The 21,926-nt window shown below is 51.5% G+C and overlaps 3 protein-coding genes across 12 annotated transcripts in view; 1 reads left to right on the top strand and 2 right to left on the bottom strand.

Moving 5' to 3' along the window:
• PDAP1 (PDGFA associated protein 1) lies at positions 1-10,232 on the bottom strand. Of its 2 annotated transcripts, XM_060079076.1 has the most exons (7): positions 10,104-10,232; positions 6,451-6,542; positions 4,949-5,059; positions 2,926-3,047; positions 1,823-1,974; positions 1,564-1,632; positions 1-725 (listed from the first exon to the last, which is right to left on the bottom strand). In XM_060079076.1, exons 1-7 carry the CDS (start codon positions 10,114-10,116, stop codon positions 667-669), a joined length of 618 nt encoding a protein of 205 aa, XP_059935059.1. In that variant the 5' UTR covers positions 10,117-10,232; the 3' UTR covers positions 1-666. The 2 variants fall into 2 exon arrangements, with proteins under 2 accessions (XP_059935059.1, XP_059935060.1); XM_060079077.1 differs by lacking the exon at positions 1,564-1,632 and having other exon boundaries at positions 10,104-10,220.
• Positions 10,226-20,190, top strand: BUD31 (BUD31 homolog). Of its 4 annotated transcripts, none has more exons than XM_060079078.1 (6): positions 10,227-10,589; positions 11,628-11,757; positions 12,184-12,306; positions 17,186-17,308; positions 18,242-18,408; positions 19,947-20,190. In XM_060079078.1, exons 3-6 carry the CDS (start codon positions 12,213-12,215, stop codon positions 19,995-19,997), a joined length of 435 nt encoding a protein of 144 aa, XP_059935061.1. In that variant the 5' UTR covers positions 10,227-10,589; positions 11,628-11,757; positions 12,184-12,212; the 3' UTR covers positions 19,998-20,190. The 4 variants fall into 4 exon arrangements, with proteins under 4 accessions (XP_059935063.1, XP_059935061.1, XP_059935062.1 ...); XM_060079079.1 differs by lacking the exon at positions 10,227-10,589 and adding an exon at positions 10,596-10,721; XM_060079080.1 differs by lacking the exon at positions 11,628-11,757 and having other exon boundaries at positions 10,226-10,589.
• Positions 17,789-21,926, bottom strand: part of PTCD1 (pentatricopeptide repeat domain 1) — a 16,509-nt gene continuing 12,371 nt past the window's right edge. For 4 of the 6 annotated variants that reach the window (XM_060079063.1, XM_060079064.1, XM_060079061.1 and 1 more), the window contains exons 10-11: positions 20,625-20,799; positions 17,789-19,371 (exon numbers count right to left, since the gene is read on the bottom strand). In XM_060079063.1, coding sequence (XP_059935046.1) covers positions 19,268-19,371; positions 20,625-20,799 — 279 coding nt within the window. In that variant the 3' untranslated portion in view covers positions 17,789-19,267. Of the gene's footprint in view, positions 19,372-20,620; positions 20,800-21,926 lie in introns of all 6 variants that reach the window. The other 2 variants (XM_060079065.1, XM_060079066.1) reach the window with 2 other exon arrangements.

A 21,926-nucleotide genomic window follows, 5' to 3' on the forward strand; every position in this document is an offset into this window, starting at 1 on the left:
TTACGATAACGTCAAGTTTAATTTGCCAAATATACAAGTTGGACTTCTGGAGCATGTTCTGCCTGGGTGCTACACAGTAAACAGGTTTCTTGAAATGATCCATGGGCAGGGTTAAGAATGGGCCCAGGGCCTGGCCAGAGTCGGGGGTAGGGAGTAGGGTGGGAAGGTCGGGGGCGAAGCCTCAGTCAGAGGGGACTGGTGGGGGATGAGCCATGACCCTCAGAGACCCAGGGCCCGGGCTCCCAGGCGACAGCCCCCCAGTCGGGCGCCCGGGCAACACAGGGGGCCGTCCATCACAAACTTGTCAGCAGCTACTGTGGCTCAACTGCCCCCTGCCCCGCAATCGACCAGACAAACGGAAGCTCTTCTTACCCCACCTCCCAGGCACCCCCCAACAAGGGTTCTGAATTCTAAAAACAGCCAAACATTCAAATGGTTACATATGAAATGCTGTCCTGCATCTTTCTGTCTCAAAGATAGCAGCTGCCCCCTCCCCCCACCCACCATCCCCCCAAACGATTTCTGTGCCAAGATGAAGAGGAGCCATGGGGGGCTCCTCGCCGCGAGGGGCTGCTGCAGTGGTGCCGGCGCACAGGGTGGGCGAGACACGGCAGAGGTCCTGGCAGCACGGCCCAGTTCCCTGCTATCTCCTTCCCACAGGCCGTGCTACTTATTCAGGGAGAGCGACTGCATTCGTTTTCCTGACAAAGCTGCATCATCTTTTGCTGAGGAGCAGGAAGGGAAGGAATTACAAGACAAAACCACCCCTCCATATACACAGCCCCACACACCCCCGAACCATAATACAACTGTAGGTCTGAAAGGCCTCAGACAACATTTTGTGCAACTGGTTCAGCTGGCAGATGAGGAAGAGACCCAAGGAGAAGGGCCCGGCCTGACGCCCTCCCCTGGAAACCACCAGACATTCTCGTGGAGTCTGGGTGGCTGCCCCCTCCACAAAAGCCCACCAACACACAATCTACTGAGCAAATGGAAACTCTTCTTAGCCCACCCCCCAGGCAGAGCCCTGTAATTCCAACCTCTCCCCGTGGATTCTGAACGTTCAAATAATAGTTACACATGAGGTCCTTTCCTGCTTGAGGTTTGTGAAAAGAGCTACTAGTGGGAAGTTGAGATTACTGGGTATCTCCAATGTGGTGACAATGCCCTGGGGCAACTGATTTCCCATCTCTAGGCCTAGAAGGCAGGACAGCAAGATCCCAACATACTCATGGCCCCCCACATACGGAGAGAGGAGTGCATGAGGCCAGAAGGTCGAGTCAAATGCTCCTTTAAAGCAGACCGGTTCCCCACAGCCAACCTGGCCTGGAAGAATTCCTACCACCTTTGGCCCCAGTGGAAGGAAGGAAGGGGGTAAGAGGGACACCTGGGCCAGATTTCATCTGTGACATCCAGCTGAAATATGAAGAGCTACCCAAAGCAGCTCTCCAGGCTACACAAGACACCAGAGACCTTAGGGGAACCTTCTAGCCTCTAAGGTAGGTGCATCCTGAGGCCTCCCTCAGACGCTGTGGACAGTGCTCTGCTGAGATTCAAACTCACATCTGACTCCGCTGCTGCTGGACCTTCCTAGCATCCTGGGAGGTGGCGGGCAGGAACACCCACCTCCATCTGACAGTGAGAAAGGCAGGCAGACAGGCACGCACGTGCACACACCCCCATACCGCCCTCCCCACACACACGGTAGGCCTCTACCGAACAGTCTGACCCCATACCACTTCACGACAAGGACACTGAAGTGCAGGGCTTGGTGGCCTGTCCAGAACCAGTCAGGCTGCCACACCAGTGGCTCAAGACTTACCTTTCCTCTCTTCTTCTTTCTTCCTGGCAGCCTCCTCCCGCTGTTTCCGGATGATCGCCAGCCGGGCAAGGTCGGCCTTGGCTTGCTCCGTCTTCCCCGCTAAATGCATTTTCATGTAACGCTCTTTTGCTTTCTGCTTCTCGATTTCTTCTCTGTTTGGGTAAAATGGTGTCACAGGGGCCATCTTCCCCACCATTATCAGCTGAGCTGGATGTGGGAGCCAGAATAAAGCCCAAGCACTCAGGCCTGGGCCCTAGCTCCGTGTGCCTCCTCCTTGATGGACACTCAGCCAACAAGCCAGCAGTGGCTGTCACTCTGCAACCTCAGAGGGGGTTTCACTGATGAGAAAGAAGCTGCTGGAGGGGGAGACTCTTCAGCAGCCTCCAATCACACCCCAAGCTTGTCGGCCTTCCCCACGGGGTTTTCAGAGATCCCCCTCAGCTGTCACGGAGTCAGCACAGCAAGGTGGATTTAAATCGAGCAACCCAGTCAGGAGAGAAATCAGGGTGGCTTTTCCTAGTAGCTTTCAACCTCCTATAAGGCCCTTGATGTCACCTGGTGGCCATGAAAAATCAGGGAACAACTTGTTAAAGACCAGCTGTGTGCAGGGCACTGTAGCACTCGGTGTGATCCTTGCACAGCCTGTCAGGGAGCTCTCTGCAGCTCCATTTTCACCTGGGACTCAGAGAGGACTGGGGCAACTGGTGGACCTCCCTGCACAGTGCTGGACGGCACAGGCCCCCAATTCCCTCCCAATCCCTATGGCCACAACATCAGGATGGATGCAGGCCAAGAAGGGTCAGATCAGGCTGGATAAGGGAGGTATCCCTGGAGTGGGGTGCCCTGGAGGAAGGGGCTATAGCATAATTTCTGTTTTTCCTGCTATGCTTCCACTGGGGGAAAAAATTCTGTTTTTTTTGCTTTGTTTTTTGGGGGAGAAGCTTCTATAGGGCCTTTGGGAGAATGAGATGACAGAGAAATAAATACCGGAGCCGGAGCGCCCACCCAGCCACTGGGGACCTCAAGAGCCCAGGAAGCAAGGGCAGAGGAGCTGGGGGCCTCAGCCCCTGGCCCAAGTCACAAGGCTCAGAAGCAGAGGTTACCTTTCTCTCCTTGAAAGTTCCTTGGGCCCGTCCAGGTCCAGCTGTGTGACCTTTTTGGTTGTCTGTGCCACCCGGTTGGGGTTCTCAATGTCAATGAGCCCTTCTACACCTTTGCGCTTTTGCTAAGATAGGACAAGAAGCCAGCTGTCGGAGAAGTTTGGCCTGCAGAGCCCCTGAAGGCCACTCCCCATCTCCACACCCTCCTGGACTAGGACAAGCTCCTGCTCCACCCCCAGGCCACATGACTACTGGCCCAGCCTCATGGTGGGAACAGTGCTCAGGGGTGTCTTCACCAGCTGGGGAGGTGCTGGGGAAGTGAGTGCGGGTGACCAGAGCCCATCCTGTGCCCAGTCCCGGCCACCAGGGATCCTTATCCTAGTTTCACAGGTGGCAGAGGCCAACTCACAAGCTCTCAGCACAGAGAGTTACTCCCTCACTTCGAGCTCAGCCTCGGAAAGCAGTTTTCCATGGAACGCCCCGCCTGACTGCAACAAGCCATGCTGGGTCCCCACAGCAGGGCGGGCCAATCCCTAGCCATCCGGGTGACGGAGGGGAAATGGGACTTGGGAACGAGTCACACAGTCTACAGGTTTGGGGAGGCGGCACAAGAACCTGGAGCTCGCGCCTCCCACCTGCCCTGGGGAAGTTCAGAAAGGAGTGAGAGCACAGGTGCTAGACATAACAGGTTCGATCAAAGTTTCAGGCCCTGTCAACCCAGCTTTTCTCTTTAAGAGACCAGGGAGACAGCTTCCAAACGCCAGTTAATCTGAGCACTGCACAGAGCTCCAGGCACCTCTACCCAATCAGCTACACGTATACACCTCCACCCGGATACCTGACATCACAAATTTAACTTGTCTGAAACAGAACTGGAGACTCAGCCCTCACCCACCCCGTTCCTCCCAATCCTAAGGACAACCTTGTTTTTCTTTCCCTCAGCAAACCCCAATGAGTCTACCTCTAAGACATGGCTTGAATCTGCCCACTCCTCTCCACTGCCATTGCCACCAGCCTAACGCAGCCACAATTTCTCATCTGGATACCTGCTGCCGTCTCCCGGCTTCCACCCTCAACACCCTACAACTCACTCTCGGCAGAGGAGCCAAAACAATCTTTTAAAAGCAAATCTGGGTGCTTCCCTGGTGGCGCAGTGGCTAAGCAACCACCTGCCAATGCAGGGGACAGGGGTTCGAGCACTGGTCCGGGAAGATCCCACATGCCGCGGAGCCACTAAGCTCGTGCGCCACAACTACTGAGCCTGTGCTCTAGAGCCTGCGAGCCACAACTACTGAGCCTGCGTGCTGCAACTACTGGAGCCCGTGCACCTAGAGCCTGTGTTCCGCAACAAGAGAAGCCACCACAATGAAAAGCCCGCGCACCACAACGAAGAGTAGCCCCCGCTCGCTGCAACTAGAGAAGCCCACATGTAGCAACAAAGACCCAACACGGCCAAAAATAAATAAATAAATAAAATCTATTAAAAAAAGAAAAAAGCAAATCTGGTCATCTCTGTCTCCTACTTCAAGGCCTCTGCCAGCTGCCCACTACCTACCACAATGAAACCAAAACCCTTCAACAGCCGCACAGGAGCTGCCCTTGCCAACCTTTCCTCCTTCATTTCTCACCACTCCACTTTGTACCCACCAAGTCACAGCCCCACTAGCCTCTCTGTCCCTTAAACTTGCCCAGGTTGTTCCCACCCCAGGGCCTTTGCCCTTGCTAACCCGGCTGCCCCGACTACTCTGAACAACAGTTTTCACACAGCTGGCTCCACCTTGTTTTTCAGGTCTCAGTTTAAGTCACCTCCTCAGCACACACTACTCCAAGTACCCTCGATCATGGTCTGTCTTATTCATAATACTTCTGGCTGCTTGAAATCATACTGTTCATTCATTCCTTATCATCTGTACCTCCCTATTATAATGTAAACCCTTAAGAGCAAGGACTCTGCATGTACTACTGGGACGGGTAATGTTTGCTGAACGGATGAGTCTAGGTCCCAGGCCCCCCTCAGACTCAGTACCTGGTAATCATCTTCTTCATCCTCGCTCTCATCTGAGTCTAGGGATTTTTTCTCCTTTTTGGGGTCACCTGCAGCCCCATCTCCACCTTCTTCTCCTTGTTCCTCTTCTTCCTGTTTCAGAAATGGACAACGTGAGGTATCAAAAATGCAAAACAAACCCCCAAGACTGTGATCCAGCCGCCACCACCCCCAGACTGTGGACCTTGAGAAATTAGGCCCCCAGAAGGCTGGGACCAAGTATGATTAGAGTCCTACTCTGCCATGCTAGCCCCCAGTGGGGGACCTGCGTCAGAGGCAGCCTCTCCACTAGGCTCCACAGCCTGGAAGCCAATTCCAGTCCAACCACCACCTCGTACAGCCGTAAAAGGCCCTGCTCCTCTTCTCAGCCCAGGTACCTCAGACAACCAGGGTGAGCAGCTCGTCTCCTAGGGTCCAAAGGATGTGGCTGTGGGGCTGGAAAGCACAGGCCTGCTCAGCTTCCCTCCCGCTCTCCCTGCTGCCACGTGGAGCTGCCAAACTGTCCTCGGCAAGCCCCCCTGCTTTCCACTCTCAGTCAGTGGCAGGCCAGCCACTCCAACCTGCCCACACAGAGGCCCGGCTGTGCCAGCTTCCCATGACAACACCCCGGCAGGCCGCTTCCCTCTACCTTTCTTGCCTCCCAGCCAAAAACATCCCTTACAAAAACCATATGACCTTTGCCCCTTAGCACCTGCCCGCACACTCTCCAAGGTCCTGGTCAGCCTCCGGTTCCTCCACCAGGCCCTCCCCACCACCCCACGCCACCCCATGACCCTCTGATGGGCATGAAGTGTCAGTCTCCCTGACACTTCACAGCCGTGCCCCTCATCCAGCCTGACTGTGCTCTCTTTGGCCCTTAGCCAGGTGAGGATCCAATGGTGTGGTAGGGACATGGACACCAACGATGGAAACACATTCTGTTTCCTGACAGTGGGCTGGAAAAAGGACTGGGGGAACAGAATAGAGGGACCGCCTAAGCTTAGACCGGAGGGGGAAGGGTGGGGAGCATCAGTGAGAGTCACGGAGGAGGGGATGCTGAGCAAGGTCTGAAGGAACGAATGGCACTCTGCCTGCTGGGGGGTGTGGGAAGGCAGGGCATCATGTCACAGCAGGGCTGGCAGCAGTCCTGCATGGCTGGAGCACACAAGTAGGGGTGCTGAGAGCCCGAGCTGCAGACAGGCAGAGCTGGGCAAGGGAGAGAGGAACAGGAGCAGGAACACAGGACCACGAACAGAGACCCACCAAGGCACCTGCTACTGAGTGGACAAAGTTCTAACTGATCCAATCAGAGGATGGCTCTCCTCTTGACTCTCCAAGGCTGCTCTGGGACTCCCATCTCCTACCTGCTGCCTGTCCCCTCCAATCGAACCTCAGGTGCTAGCTTCTTCTTGAGAATGGGTGGTCCTTGCCTCGCCTCTCCAGGTGCCAAAAGCGCAGGGTGCCACCCTGGGCTACTGGAGTGGCCCGGACAGGCACGTACTCACCCTGGCCTTCTGCTTTTCAGCCTGGAGCTGTGCGTCGATCTCCTCGGGGCTCGTGTACTGCCTTGCCCGGCCTTTGTGGCCTCCCTTTCTCCCTGCACAAGGATTGGCAGTTTAGGAAGGCGGGAGGGAAGCAGCTTCCTTGATTGCCCTGGGCCCCAGGCTGTGTCCTGCTTGAGGTGCTCTCAGCAGAGGCTGCAGACCTCAGGTACCCCTCACCAAGCACCACCCAAACCCATACCCTCATGTGTTCAAAGGGACAAAAAAGGAAACACACAATCACCTGATGCAGTACCAAACCATGTACTGGATGCAGAATCCCACCACTAAGACCTGAGGGGAGGATCTGGGGGAGGGTGCACCACATGGAGTGACTGGCTAAATCCCCTGGTCCCTTTATCCAAACACAGCGGACTCAGATGCAGTCATGAAGAACATGTTAACACTCGCCCCTGCTGTTACAACAGTGCTCTTTACTTGCAATGTTCTGTCATAGCTATGGGCTCATTTCATCCCCAGATTAAACCTATGGCACACGATCACGGCTGGTCCCACTTTATAGACAAAGGAGACTTGAGACTAAAGCAGAGTGGGGAAGAGCACAAATGTTGGGGTCCAATCCTTGAGTTCAAATCTCAGCTCTACCACTTAATAGCTCTGTGACTTTGGGCAGGTACTTAACCTCTCAGAGTCTCAGCTTCTTCGTCTGTGCCCCTACCACCTAGAGTTGTTGTGAAGATGGATTTGTTAACATATGTAAAGATGTTGGCACAGTGCCCAGCACTGGACAAGCACTACAAAAATGGTTGCTATGACTGGTACTCTTCTAATATAGTACCTGGTGCGGAAAAAAACACAAAGCCACTGGTCACATCGGCGATTTACTACAGGTGTCAGGGAATATAATAAGACACTTCACGTTCACCTAAGTGGTATGTATGGTAGAAAGAGAAAACTTAAAACCTAGAAGGGAAAACTTTCTTGTGCTTGGACTAAGAAACACAACTAGCAAACAAAGTTATTTAAAGTTGAAAATAAAACTGACTACCTTCTAAGAGCAAAAAATGTGACTAGCAATTAAAGTTCATCACAGAGAATCAGCTTTACAGTCTGACCCTCTTGAGCCAAGACACTAGACTGACCCCTGCTAAAGCCATCAGCCAGTTTTACAGAAGGGCAGCACCCCCTCCGCTGGTCCTGGAGAACGCTGGGGTGGCTGTGGTCTGGATCCATTTCCACCTCTCCTGGAAGCTGCAGCCCACCAGGTTTCTCGTGACTCTCTCACTGAGAGCAGAGAATCTGTAATTAGGCAGCCAGAGCTGCTCTGGACTCCAGAGACAGTAGCAGAGACACTGGCCTCCCCTGATTTCCTGAACAGAAGCTGCAGAGCCATAACGGGCTGCTGCAGACCACACCACCCATTTTTAATGACTACCCAGGGTTCCCAGGGGTGTCTCAGTCTATGTTCATCAAAGTTCTACTGTGAGAGATCAAGTTTGCCATCCAAAAAGCCAACATCTTTTCTTGCCCTCTTAATACTCTAAGTAACAGAAACAACTCAAAATTGACTACTATCGGTTCTCATCCCCCACGCTTGGCTATGCGATAATGATCTCAGCTTGGTGTACAGTAACTCTTATCAGAAGCTTTCCATGCCTTTAAAAATACTTCACAGGGGGCTTCCCTGGTGGCGCAGTGGTTAAGAATCCACCTGCCAATGCAGGGCACACGGGTTCGAGCCCTGGTCCGGGAAGATCCCACATTCTGCAGAGCAACTAAGCCCGTGCACCACAACTACTGGGCCTGCGCGCTACAACTACTGAAGCCCACGTGCCTAGAGCCCGTGCTCCGCAACGAAGAGAAGCCGCTGCAATGAGAAGCCCGCGCACCGCAACGAAGAGTAGCCCCCGCTCGCTGCGACTAGAGAAAGCCCGCGCGCAGCAACGAAGACCCAACAGAGCCAAAAAAAAAAAAAAAAAAAAAGCTTCACAGGTTTCATAACAGAAACAAGAGTTGGTCCTTGGCTCTTGGAGAATTTTATACTATTACTTACATCTTCATGTTCTCTCTCTCTCTCTCTCTCTCTCTCTCTCTCTCTCTCTCCCTCTCTCCCTCTTTTTAAAATATTTATTTATTTATTTGACCGCGCCGGGTCTTTAGTTTCGGCATGTGGGATCTAGTTCCCTGACCAGGGATCGAACCGACCCCCTACACTGGGAGCGCAGAGTCTCAGCCACTGGACCACCAGGGAAGTCCCTTCATGTTCTCTTTTACTTTTCAAGCAAATTAACACAAGCAAGAAATGTAAACCTTATCTGCCCATAAAGCTTTCACAAGCCAAAAAGCCAAGTCGTTTAAACAAGAATCCATATTTAGGATTTTCTAATTGTAAACTCCAACCTTGGCTCAAAGCAACTATTAAGTAGGACTCTTAGAACCAGAATTCTGGAGCCAGGAAGTACCCTTAGCACCCCTTCTTTTGCAGAACAGGAGACTGGGGAACACAGAAAAGACAAGGCTTTTCCTACCACAGAATAAACCAGTAGAGAGCTAAGTTTAAAGAGATTCAGCTCTGTAAACTCCAATATCTCTGATAGTAGAGAGTCAGGAAATCATTTAGGTTTGTAAAAGCTCCAAGCAGATCTTCCTGTGGGCTGACGCATCTTAACCAACATAACACACGAGCAACCAATATCAACTGAACATCTGTTCTGCGCCAGGAGCCAGCCAGGCACGGCGAGTGTTCTAGTTTTACGACCCCGACCCAACTCTCCAAGCTAAGGGTTATTTCCAGATGGGGAAAACAGGCTGGAAGAAGTTAAAGAACTTGTTCAAGGCCATAAGGTTAGACAGTGACACAGCTGGGCTTCGGGTCGAGCACTATTGACCTTAAGGGGGAAGCGGATGGAAGATGGTCTACAACGTACTGGGAAGCCATGGATCCTTTACGCTCCTGGCCAAGGAACTGGCAAAGTCTAACGACTAACAGTAGTTAATTATTACGGGGCACTTAGCGACTATCCAGCACCGCGATGCGCTCTCCACGTGGGTTACCTAGTTAAAACCTCGCGTCAGTATTGTGAGGCAGGTACAATCACAACCCCACCTGCAAGTGAGAAAACTAAGACTCGGGGAGGTTAAGCGACTGGCTCAAAGGCACACATCGAGCCGCTCGAATAGGGCAGTCAAAGCTAGGCCGGCCAGGCTTAAGAGCATCAAGTTAGGTCGCAAGAGGCAGGCCTGGCTCGCCCAGAACCCAGGAAGACCCACGTTTTACGCGCGAGGCAGGCGGGTCCGGCACCGGCGCGCGATGCGGTCGGTGACTCAGTCCCCGGCGAGCCTGAAACTGTGAGGAAACTTCAGACCCCCCAGGCCGGGAGAAGGGCGCCCTAGATCGGCCTTCCGGGTCGCCGAGGACCCAGAGCCTCCGAGTCTCCTCAGACCCCCGAGGGAGTGGCTCGAGGCCACTACGCTCTTCAGTTTCCCCAGCGGGACAATTGGGCTTCGAGGCCCAGGCCTGGCCCTCAGCCCGAGCGGACGTCCTCCCTCTGTGCCGCTCTCCGAAGCGCTCGCGGGCTGAGTGGACAACGGGAGCCGGACTCGGGCTGCTCCTCGAGGCCCGCGTGCCACGCGTGCCACGCGCGCCCGCCCCTCACCTCCTTTAGGCATCGCGGCTCCGGCGGCTCCGGCGGCTGCGGCGGCGGCGCCTCGAGCTGACACCGGAACCGGAAATACCTCGGGCTCGACTTCTTCCGCCCGGCCAGTTCCCCCCCGGCCCCGGCCCCACTCAGCCCGCCGCCGCCGCCGCCGCCGCCGCCGCCGCTAGGACCGGGAACCTCAGGGAGGCCGGACTGTCCCACGCACCGCCTGAGCCCAGGCTCGCACGCGCGCTGCTGGGCAACAGAGCCCCCAGCCCCCGCTCCGGGGGAAGCGCGTAAGCCTGCCAGTCACCCCCAGGGACGTGAGGACAAAAGACGACAGCGGCTCTGGAATTCTGTACAGGCAGAGCTGCGGACACCTAAGATAAAGCAATTTCCGCGCTAGGTGGGGCGGGGCTCCGCGAGGACCTCATCCTGAAGGGATAACTTGGGAAGCGGAGGCAGGCAATAGAGAAGGGGCGTCCGACGGCGACGGAGGACGTGGTGAGTGTTTCTCCTGTTTTCGAGTACCTTGGTGACTGCTGGGGCCAGGGATCGGAGGTCTGCATTGGCCCAGAAGGGCGATCTGAACAGCTGAACTGGGACGAGTTCGGGCCTCTGGACCGGGAGGTCGAAGTGAGTTCCACAGAGGAGGCGGCGTTTTGCTCGTTCGGCCGAAGGGATGAGAGATTTGGGGGGTTCCCTTGCTTCTAGGCTTTTCCCCCCTTTACTTTCCATGCTTTTTTTCTCCGCCTGGAACTTTTTTTGTCTAAATATTGCTTGTTCTCGTAAGCCCCGTTCAGATGCAGTCGTCTCTCTGAGCCTTTCCTACAACCCAGGCTGTAACGTCTTCCCTCCCTCCCTCCCTCCGAACGCCTTTCCGCTCGCCGCCTCTTCCGAGCGCTACCACCTCTCTTATACGGCCCCGCACCTCTTTCTCCTTGATCTGGTTACTTCTTAGCTGTTACCTCTCCTGGGAGGCCTCCTGTGACTCCCCGGCTGGGCCAGGCCCTCGAATCTCCCTGGGTCTTAGTAGAGTGGTCATTCCCGTGTCTTTGTCCTCCCAGCCCTTGCGCGTTGGGACAGGGACCAGATTCCATCCGTCTCTAGCTTCATAGCAGGGTAGACAAGTGCAAAGACCACTGATTTGGGAGTCAGGAGCCCCCGATTAGAGTCGGACTCTTCCAGTTCCCAGCTGTGTGCGACCCTGAGTTTACCTCTTGTAGTTTGATCTTCATCTGTAAGGTTGTTACGGAGAATTCATGAAAGGGAGGGGCGGGGCTTCATGAACTTGTCAGGCCCGCTACAGGGGGGAGGAACTCAATGAACTTGGAAGAGAGGACTCTGCTATACTTAAAGATGAGATCATTAACCTGAGTTCTCTTTGCCACCTAGGAAATGCTATGCGGTTTGAAAAATGACTTGCTATGTAGATTTGCACTGGTCTGTGGTTGGGCTTTACATGACTTTCCTTTATGTAGTATGTTTGTTGGGTTTAAGAGACTTTGGCCATCCGGCTAATACGCTGTCCTCGTCTTATAGACAAGATTGAGGACCAGAGAGGGAAGGTGACCTCTCCAAAGTCACAGCTGGCCAAGAACCTAAGCCTGTAACTGAAGAGACCAGAGATCTTTCTTTCTGCTACACACACTCTTGGGAAACAGACCCTAAGGTACTTTGGTTTCACACTGTCTTTATCCTTTTTAAACACTCATCTTCTTCGCTTTCCCAACCATAGTCTTCCTCACACTGTGTTGTAATTCCCTTTTCACTTTGTATTTCCTTGCTAGAATATCGCCTTCTCAGGAACAGTGTGTGTCTTATTCTTTGTTCTATGTTCTCAGTACAGGGACAGGCTCATAGTTGATGTCAGTTAATGATAACAGCAAAAATCTAGTAAGCACACATTAAATGCCAGGCATGTTACATATAATTATAATTAATCTTCATAATGGCCCCATAAGTAGATTCTCTTATCCCCCCTTTACAGATGAGGAAACAGACTTAGGGACATGAGTGTGCACCAGAGTTGTGGCTTGTGAAGTCTTTTGGGGATCTGAGGCTCAGAAACCAATTCGTTTAATTTTTTTCCCCACAGATCTTTGCAGATTATCTTCTGGGGAAAAAATGCCTAAAGTCAAAAGAAGCCGGAAAGCTCCCCCAGATGGCTGGGAGTTGATCGAGCCAACATTGGATGAATTAGATCAAAAGATGAGAGAAGGTGAGTCGGAGAGTTCCTATCTGAGTGGACCGTGTCCAAGGGTCACAGGCTTACATGCTTCAAGGGGCCAGGCATAAATGCAAGCATAAATGGGAAGAGACAGGCTGTACCACTGTGGCCTCCTGACACTGACATGTTTTGCTTATTAACTGATAGGAATACTATAAATGCCAGAAAGTAAGATAATACAAATGAAAAGGTCCTCAAAAATGTTTTTGAATATAAGAGCTTTAGGGAGTATAGATCAAGTAGTCTACCTATAATTATTTGCTGTGTTGGTTAGAGGTATATTTAAAATCATACAAAATATATTTACTTGGGAAATCCTGTTCTTTTTCACTTCCAAATTTTCTGAAACATTTTTATTCGGATTTTTCTTGTGAGTCTCTGTTTTCATCATCACTTTGTTTTCGCATCATCTACCAGTTTTCCAGAATGCACCATCTTCACTTCCCTCTAAATGTTGTGTGATCCTGCACTTTGTGAGTCAGTGTAGTGTGCAGTTTTGGGAAATTTTATCACAGTATAACCACTTACTGAATTGCTTTTTAAAGTGATCTTTTTTTTTTTTTTAAGGTTTTTGGTAATTAATCTAACCTTTGTTATTATGAAGTCATACCTCTAGCAATAAGTAGTAAGTGGGTGTTAAGTTACTTTGCTTCCTTTGAAGCTGACTGTATCAGGTAACTTATATTAAATACCCAGAACTTGCAGTAATCAGGTCATTTTGGGCTGAGAGATTTCTTCCCCAAACAGATCTTTATTCAACATAAAGGAACTTAGAGATTGCTGTAATAGAAGACATTTTTGTGAGTCCTTGCAAATAAACCTACTTCCTCTTTTTAAGGGGTGACTTTTTGGAGGGAGAGCATTTAGATGTATGTGATATTCTTTACCATCAAAAGAAGTATTCTTTCTCTTGTTTTTATTTAAACATATAGTTCTTCTCTGCTTTCCCCCCCCTTTTTTTTTTTTTTTTTTTGCGGTATGCAGGCCTCTCACTGTTGTGGCCTCTCCCGTTGCAGAGCACAGGCTCCGGACGCGCAGGCTCAGTGGCTATGGCTCATGGGCCCAGCCGCTCCGCGGCACGTGGGATCTTCCCAGACCGGGGCACGAACCCGTGTCCCCTGCTTTGGCAGGCGGACTCTCAACCACTGCGCCACCAGGGAAGCCCTGCTTTCCCATTTTTGATACACAGGTTTTAAGACCTAGTTTCATGTTGCTCTCGCTTCCACTATAAAGAAAACAGAGTGGATGGCAGGTGGCACCAGAGCTGGCTTTAGTGCTGGGAACAATAGGGGGCGCTGGGATGGGGAGAAGCTGCTACTCACCCAGGGCCACTTACCATGTGGGATGCAGCCTCAGCTTTGCCAGATCTGCTGAGTGTTTTTCTTTTTCCAAGATAAGCAGAAATTCAGCTTTTCTGTGTGAACTCTTCTAATTTAAAATTCAAACTTAAAAAAAAAGTGTCTGTGGGAGGAGGCAAACAAAGCCAGCCTTCAGGCTGATAAAGGCTGCCAGCCTCCAGTTTGTAGCCTTCCGCACAAGTTTTGCCTGTGGGATCTGCGGCCGCACTCCTAGGCCATGGAGGAGCCTTGGGCCCACAAAGGCCCAAAGCGAGTGGCATTGCCAGGCCTGTCCTTCTGATCTGAGGGCCATTTACAGGACAACTCACACTTATTGAAGCAGTTGGTCCTCTTATCTTAGGAAGGAAAATTCCTGTTTTCTCCTAGTTTGTCCCTGTTATTTCCTAGCTCAGCACAACTGCCCAGCTCTTTGTATGTTTCTTAGCTTTTGCTACTCAAGTTTTTGTATAGCCACTGGTGCCCTATAAGTCCCCAAACAAAAAGAGCCTGATTATAGGGACTACGGGGCAGAGATGGGGGAAGTTATGTGTGGCAGGGGTTCTTATGGGTGACTGAGAAATAAAGGCACTATCTCCGTGGACTGTAACCAGGACTTGTAAATAACTTTGCTTTCACAAGTACTTTAAACTAATTGAAATTTGAAGTTAATAGGCGGTTTGGGGCATTAGCAAAGAGGCAGAAACCTAAGTCTCGTCTGTGCCACAGTGTCCCCTACCTCTGGCCTCTTTTCATACCCTCCTAGTGGCAGGACTCCACATCGCCCACTGAAAGCTGCCTTCTACTGTGTGTGCGAACCTGTACAAAATGATATCCAAGAATGTTCACGTGACCTTGTGGAAATGGGTCCAAAAAGAAATTTTTTAAATGTGGGTGATGCTACCATTAAAATGTTGAGAGATGACTCAAAAGCACAGGAAGGTTCCACGTCCAGGATGGCAGCCTGAGGAGCTCCATGGCCCCCACCCCCCTTCCCTCAGTCATCCCATCTAGTCACGTGGCTTTCCGAAACACTCTCGACTCCGGTGAACAAATGTCTTCTCCAGCCTTGACTCAACACTAGAAGTTTCATTTTAAAATACTCCAGTTCCCCCAAATCCTAAAAGTAGGGAGAACCAGATAAAATACAAATAGCTGAATGTTAATTGTTGAAGCTAGGTGGAAGGTACTTGGGAGTTCAATATACTGTTTTCTTTTGTGTATGTTTGAAGTTATCCTTATTGAAACCTTAGAGAATTCACGAATCTAAAATCCGACTCCTTTTAGCCCCTCCACCCCACCACCTGGTCCAGGCTACCCTCACCTGTCACCTGGGTGCCTGCAGCAGCCTCCTGCTTCTGCTCGCCCTGCAGTCTTCTCCACGGGGCCGCCAGGGTGAGGGCTTTAGGTTGTACGTCAGATCACATCACCATCTGCTCAGGACCCTGCAGTGGTTCGTCCCCCCATCAGAGCAAAACCAAGTCCTTCTGTGGCCTTCCAGGTCAAGCACACTCTCCCCACACCCCTTGAACTCCGTCCCCTACCCCCCACCTCCCCCAACCCACCAAGCCCCCAGCCACACTGCTGTCCCTTGACCCCCAGTTACAGTCCCACCTCAGGGCCTTTACATTGCTGTTGGCTCTGCCTTGTACACGTTTGCCCCTCTTCTCTTTTCTTCTTTTTAAATTGAGATATAATTGACATACAATGTATTGTTTTAGGTGTACAACGTGATTTTATATATGACTATGTTGTGAAATTATTACCACAAGTTTCGTGAACACCCATCACCTCACATAGTTGTTTTCTTATAAGAACTTTTAAGCAACTTTCAAATATACAATACAGTATCATTAACGTTATAGTCACCATGCTATAGATTCCCCAGGACTTATTTATAACTGGAAGTTTGTACCCTTTGACCACCTTCACCCATTTTGCCCACCCCGCCCCAGCCCACCTTGCACGTCTTGTTTCTTAAGGTCTCTGAGCGGATGTCTCCTTTGATGACTAGTATGAAGTGGCAGTCCCCCTCTTTCCCTGCTCGCCATCCCCTTCCTTGTTTCCTTCTTTTCTGTGGCCGTTACCACTTAACCACCAGGGGCTGATCTGCTTCCCTCTCAGATCATGCCTCTGTGTCTTGCCCACTGCCATATCTTGGGCACCTGGAGCATGGCCTCGCCCATAGCACACGCAGTGTTGCTGAGTCCTCAACACCTGCCTTTGACTTGGATCACAGAATCCTGTTTATTGAGCTGAATTACAAATTCTAGGTAATAGAACAGCCTCGGTGTTGGAGAAATGGAGGTATAGGTTTCTTAACCCTTCTCACCTTTCTCCTCTGCCCTAAAAACCGAGAAGAGGTGACAAAGACCAGCTTATAATGCTAAGAGAAAGACTTGCCTTTTGGCAGGTGCAAGGTGCTACCTGATCCTACATGTCTTGATGGAGCCATTATTTCCTGCAGGCTCGCCATGCTAAGAACTTTCAGACTTGTCTTTTTTTTTCTTCTCTTTTTTCCCTAAACGATTTTGATTGGGAAATGAAATTAGAGGTGCCTTAAAAGATTATTAGAATGCCCATCTGTAGGTCCAGAATTATCTTGAGAAATTATTATGCTGGAGAAATAGGTCTGGAAGGATAGAGACCCGGGTATTAACAGAGGTTGTCTTTGATTTTTTAAAACCTTTGCTTTCTAATTTATCTAATTTAAAAGGCATTTTTAATTTAAAGCAATTAATGTTTAAGTCATGTGGCTTACCTTTTGCTTCATCTTTTAAAAAACAAACAGCCCTAATGAGCCATAAATCATATGCTGTAAAATTCAGCCTTTTAAAGTATTCAGTTAAGCGGCGTTTAGTGTGTTCACAGAGTTAGGCAACCATCACCACAGTCAGTTTTACAGTATTTATCACCCCGCAGAGAAACCCCATCCCCTTTAGCAGGGGTCTCCCTGATCTAGGCAACCACTAATCTACTTTCTATCTGTATAGACAAAGTCATACAATAGGTCTGTGAGGACTGGTTTCTTTCACTGAGCATAACGTGTTCAAGAGTCATCCATGTTGTGGCATGTGTACTTCATTACTTTTTATAACTGAAAAATATTCCATCATGTGGATAGATTACATTTTAACCATTCATCAGTTGATGGACCCTGGGGTGATACCTACTTTTTGGCTACCACGAACATTCATGTACAGGTTTTTGTGTGCAAGCGCATTTTCAGTTCTCTTGGGTATATACCTAGGAGTGGAATTGCTGGGTCATATGGTTACTCTGTTTAACTTCCTGAGGAATTGCCAGACTGTTTTCCATAGCAGCTGCATCATGTTACATTCCCACCAGCAGTGTATGAGGATTCTGATTTCTCCACATCCTCGCCAACATTTATTACTGTCTTGTCATTTTGATTATAGCCATCCTAGTGGGTACAAAGGATTTATTCTTTATCCCTACTTATTAAAAAAATAATACTATATCCTATGCAGACTACCCTATCCCCCAAAAAACAAACACATGTGTTTTCTCTCCAGCTGAAACAGAACCTCACGAGGGAAAGAGGAAAGTGGAATCTCTGTGGCCCATCTTTAGGATCCATCACCAGAAGACCCGCTATATTTTTGACCTCTTCTACAAGCGGAAAGCCATAAGCAGAGGTAATTGGCCAAATTCTCTCTTGACCTTCCCAACTTGAGTAGCTTTCAGATTTATTTAATTCTTGAAACCTCAGCAAGTGTCATGATGTTTCTTACCACCAAAAAAAGAGGGGCCAGGCCAATATTAGCTAAATACTTTTAATTTTTGGCTGCGTTGGGTGTTTGTTGCTGTGCGCAGGCTTTCTCTAGTGGTGGCGAGCGGGGGCTACTCTTTGTTGCTGTGCGCAGGCTTCTCATTGCGGTGGCTTCTCGTTACGGAGAATGGGCTCTAGGTGCGCGGGCTTCAGCAGTTGTGGCCTGCGGGCTCTAGAGCGCAGGCTCAGTAGTTGTGGCGCATGGGCTTAGTTGCTCCACGGCATGTGGGATCTTCCCGGACCAGGGCTCGAACCCGTGTCCCACGCATTGGCAGGCGGATTCTTAACTACTGCGCCACCAGGAAAGCCCCTGGCTAAATACCCTTTTTAAGGGTGGGTAGTGATGGGCCAGGGGTGGGGGGAGCTTTGTTTTTTTTAAAAGCTGAGGCGGCTTTTTTTTTTTTTTTTTAAAGATGATGTTGGGGTAGGAGTTTATTAACTATTTATTTTTGCTGTGTTGGGTCTTCGTTTCTGTGCGAGGGCTTTCCCTAGTTGTGGCAAGCCGGGACCACTCTTCATCGCGGTGCGTGGGCCTCTCACTATCGCGGCCTCCCTTGTTGCGGAGCACAGGCTCCAGACGCGCAGGCTCAGTAGCTATGGCTCACGGGCTCTAGAGCGCAGGCTCAGTAGTTGTGGCTCACAGGCCTAGTTGCTCCGCAGCATGTGGGATCCTTCCAGACCAGGGCTCAAACCCGTGTCCCCTGCATTAGCAGGCAGATTCTCAACCACTGCGCCACCAGGGAAGCCTGGGAGCTTTGTTATACTATGTTCTGATGCCCTTTCCCCATCTTTTTGACAGAACTGTATGAATACTGTATTAAAGAAGGCTATGCAGATAAAAACCTGATCGCAAAATGGAAAAAGCAGGGATATGAGAACCTATGCTGCCTGCGGTGCATTCAGACACGGGACACCAATTTTGGGACGAACTGCATTTGCCGGGTCCCCAAAAGCAAGCTGGAAGTGGTAATGTCTCCACCCCTGTCATGTCTGACGACTGGGTGGGATGTTACTGATTCTGCCCTAGTTGACCACAAGGGGTTTTATGTTGTTCTGTTTTGTGGTTGGCCATCCCCCCAGCAGTGAGACCCTCTGGTCAGGAATCCATGCCAGGGAGTTCGGCAGTAATTATCTTACATCTGGGGGCCAGTCTCACCTCCTGCTTTGGGCAAGTTATTGGGTTCCTTTCCTCACTTAACCAAATGGGGGTGATGATATCCACCCCCAGGGTGGCCGGAGGGGTGGGCCAGTCGGCAGGAGCTTGTCCCTTTCCCTCCAGTGCTTGCCCTTCAGCCGCCCTTTTTTCCAAGCCTCCTTTTCCTCCCAGGGACACTTCAATGTTAGCATCACCGCGTCTCCTGCCAGAACTTCCTGGGCGGCTGGGGAACACGGCTGGGTGTGCAGTAGCTCGGCTCCACGCACATACGCCTCTGAAGTGGAGCCGCAGGAGGCAGAGAAGGGTTGCTGGGCTGTTGGCCGATAGCGGCCTTTGAGCGCGGCCCCTCGGCTGACTGCCGTGGGCCCCGCTGGGAGGTCAGGCCAGATGTCTTATTTCACACGGTCCCTCGTCACATGGTCCTTTCACGCTGCAGCACTAGTTACAGCTTGTAGGGCTTCGGCTCTGGGCCAAGGGCTTTAGCTCAGCAGGCAGCTCTGTCCCCTGAACCATCTGGAAGCTCAAGGACGGGCATGTGGAGCAGTGGAGAGCAAGCACGGGCTGCCTCCTGAGGGGCGGCTCTGGTGCTGGTCTCTGGCGGGGGCAGGAGGGGTGGCGGAGCAGCAGAAGCCCTGGTCCTCCGAGGGCCCCGGGGTTCCACGTTGATGTCTAGCTGGGGCTCCTGCCCCAGACCTGTGGCTGCAACAGAGCCTGCTTCAGATTTAGTTGGGTTTCACCATCAGATTTTGTTTCCTTAGACCAGAGTCTTGCTCCTCCAAAAAAGAAGAAAAAGGAAAATAAACACCATTGCCCTGGGGCCTTTTGTCTGCTGGGTGGGCTCCCCCGCCCCGGCCAGACACTAGGCCACACCTGGCCTGGGGTACAAGACTGTTCCGCTGCCACACAGATTCAAGTACACACTGTTCTTCTTCCCGAGCCCACAGTGGAAAGTTCCCAGCCCAGAGGAGGCACTGAGGCCTCTGGCGCTGAGCCCCCTGAGCGGTAGCAGACCCACCCCCAGCTCACTATAGGGTGTGTCCTGCGGCTTTGCAGAATAACAAGAATCATTTACACAGATTTTTTTTTTTCCTTTTTTGGGAGCAAGTGTGTACACTGAATTTGCATAAATTAAATCCACATAGAGAAGTAACTGCAGTGTCAACAGCAGCTGTTTCCATCTTCATGAGGGAACCGAATTTTCCCCATCCAGCACTGTCACGGAGGGTTTCTGAGGAGTGTCCTACGGGGAGTGGATGTCCCGTGGCCACCCTTCCTGCAGGAGGATTCCTGCGTGTGGGCATATGGCCTGTGGCAGGGGCACGGGGTCTCAGCTGTCCTCTGTTTGCAGGGCCGGATCATCGAGTGCACGCACTGCGGCTGCCGGGGCTGCTCTGGCTGAGGCCGTCGGGGCCCCAACCCCTCTCCGCCCTGGACTCTGGACTGCGCAGGTTTCTGCCTGTCACGCCACCCTTTCCTGGGAGCAGCTCTTCCTCAGAGCAGTTCCCCAGGCCCGAGTAGGAGCATGGTCTCTACGTGTGAAGGCTTTGGTGTTCATCAGCTGTGATTTGTAGAAATAAAACTCTTAAACCTTTTGGGTGCTGCCTGCCTTCTTTCAGAGCCAGCAGTCTGTGGAACCCAGTGGGACAGCGCCAAGCCCTGGAGACCAGTTGCCCTTAAGGCGTGATCCTAACTCCACCTCACAGGTGCTGTGTGACCTTGAGCACTTACTTTCCTCATCAGTGATGGGGGTGGCAACCTCTCAGGCGAGGAGGGCCTAAGGTGACATACCAAGGTGGCCCAAGCTGCTCTTGGACTTGCCATGAACTTCCTGGGCACCTCAGACCAATGCCTGCAAAAAGCTGCAGCTCTTACTGTGTGGCCCAGGCCTTTCCCTCAAGCTTGCAGCTACACCGTTCACGTGTCTTGAATATGAAAGGGACTCTTGGGGCTCCCGCAGAGCCATGTGAAGGCCATTCACTTTGTTCCAGCTCTGCTGGAAGTCCCCCAGGGTCTCCCCATCACCTGCCCCCAGGGCCTCTGTCCACATCGGCCACAGTGACGGTGTCCTGGTCTCCCTTTGGTTTGGTCCGGAACTTCTGCCACGGGTGGGGGGTTTCCTCTGCTGGCATCACTTTCAGCCACTGCTTATAATAAGCTCGGAAGCCATCAATCTTCTCCAAGTAGGTGTTTCTCCCTTTGTACTGTAATTGGAAAAGCGTGGGGTTCCAAGGCTCAGAGGGGCCACGATTAGACTCACTGCATGCTACCTACCGCTGACCCCAAACCATGGCAGCTGGCTCAGGGCTCAGGGAAGCTGTTCTTGCTTCCAGTTGGTCAAAGGGAGAGGGCAGAAAAGCTGCTCAACACTGAGTGGTGTACAGTAGAGAAACTAAGTTGTACCATGGGTCAGACCCAGATTCTCTCTCATCTGCTAACAATCCTTCCCGAGTCTGTGCTGCTGTGTTCCTATATACCCAGGCGTGGCACCCCAGCCCCGCACAGCTAGAATCGCTGGGCGCCACCAGCTGTGCCTCCACAGCCTGCTGAGCGCCTCCCGCTCGGCACAGGCATCGCCTCCCTCTGACTGTCACCTCAGCACTGCTGCAGAGGTCTCAGGACAGGAGGGAAGAAGGAAAGGAGACAAGACGTGCCAGGCAGACACCAAGAGAAAGCTGGTAGAGGAACACAGAGAAGACCAGAGGAAAAACAGACAAAACGTATGAGATAAAGACCGTTAACACATGATGATAAAAGGGTTGATTCAAAAGGTTTAACAATTCTAAACTTGTACCTAATAGAGCCTGAAAGTACGTGAAGCAAAAACCTGATGATCACAAACAGAAGTAAGTCGACAAATAAGGAAGTATGAATGTATGACTGAATACAATAAGCTTTAGGCTTCTGGTAGTTTGGTGACTGTTGATTGAACCTGAGAAGACCCCTAGTGGGCCCTACATAGTGAAGAGACAACCCCCCAACCGGAAGATGCTTACAACATGAAACCAACAAAAGACTAGTGTCCAGAATATTTAAAGAACTCCAAGGCATCAGTAAGGTAAGACTAACAATCAGCTGTTCAAAGATGCCCAGCTATGCCCTCCGGCATACTCTCCACCGCTGTCTCACTGGCTCTTACTAAGCCTTCAAGCATCCCCCATGCACAGCCGTCCCTGACCCCACGTCCCCTGGCTTGGTGTGTCCTGGCCGACTTGTCTCCCTCCCAGTCAGGCCACAGCTGCTCTGGAGGTGCTCAGCACAGGGTCTGACTCAGCGGACCTAAAAACCAAAGCCCTGGAGCCTGATATCCTCAGAACAGCAAGGAGAGAAG

This window comes from Mesoplodon densirostris, chromosome 16 (assembly GCF_025265405.1).
Source record: "Mesoplodon densirostris isolate mMesDen1 chromosome 16, mMesDen1 primary haplotype, whole genome shotgun sequence".
Taxonomy (NCBI): Eukaryota; Metazoa; Chordata; class Mammalia; order Artiodactyla; family Ziphiidae; genus Mesoplodon; species Mesoplodon densirostris.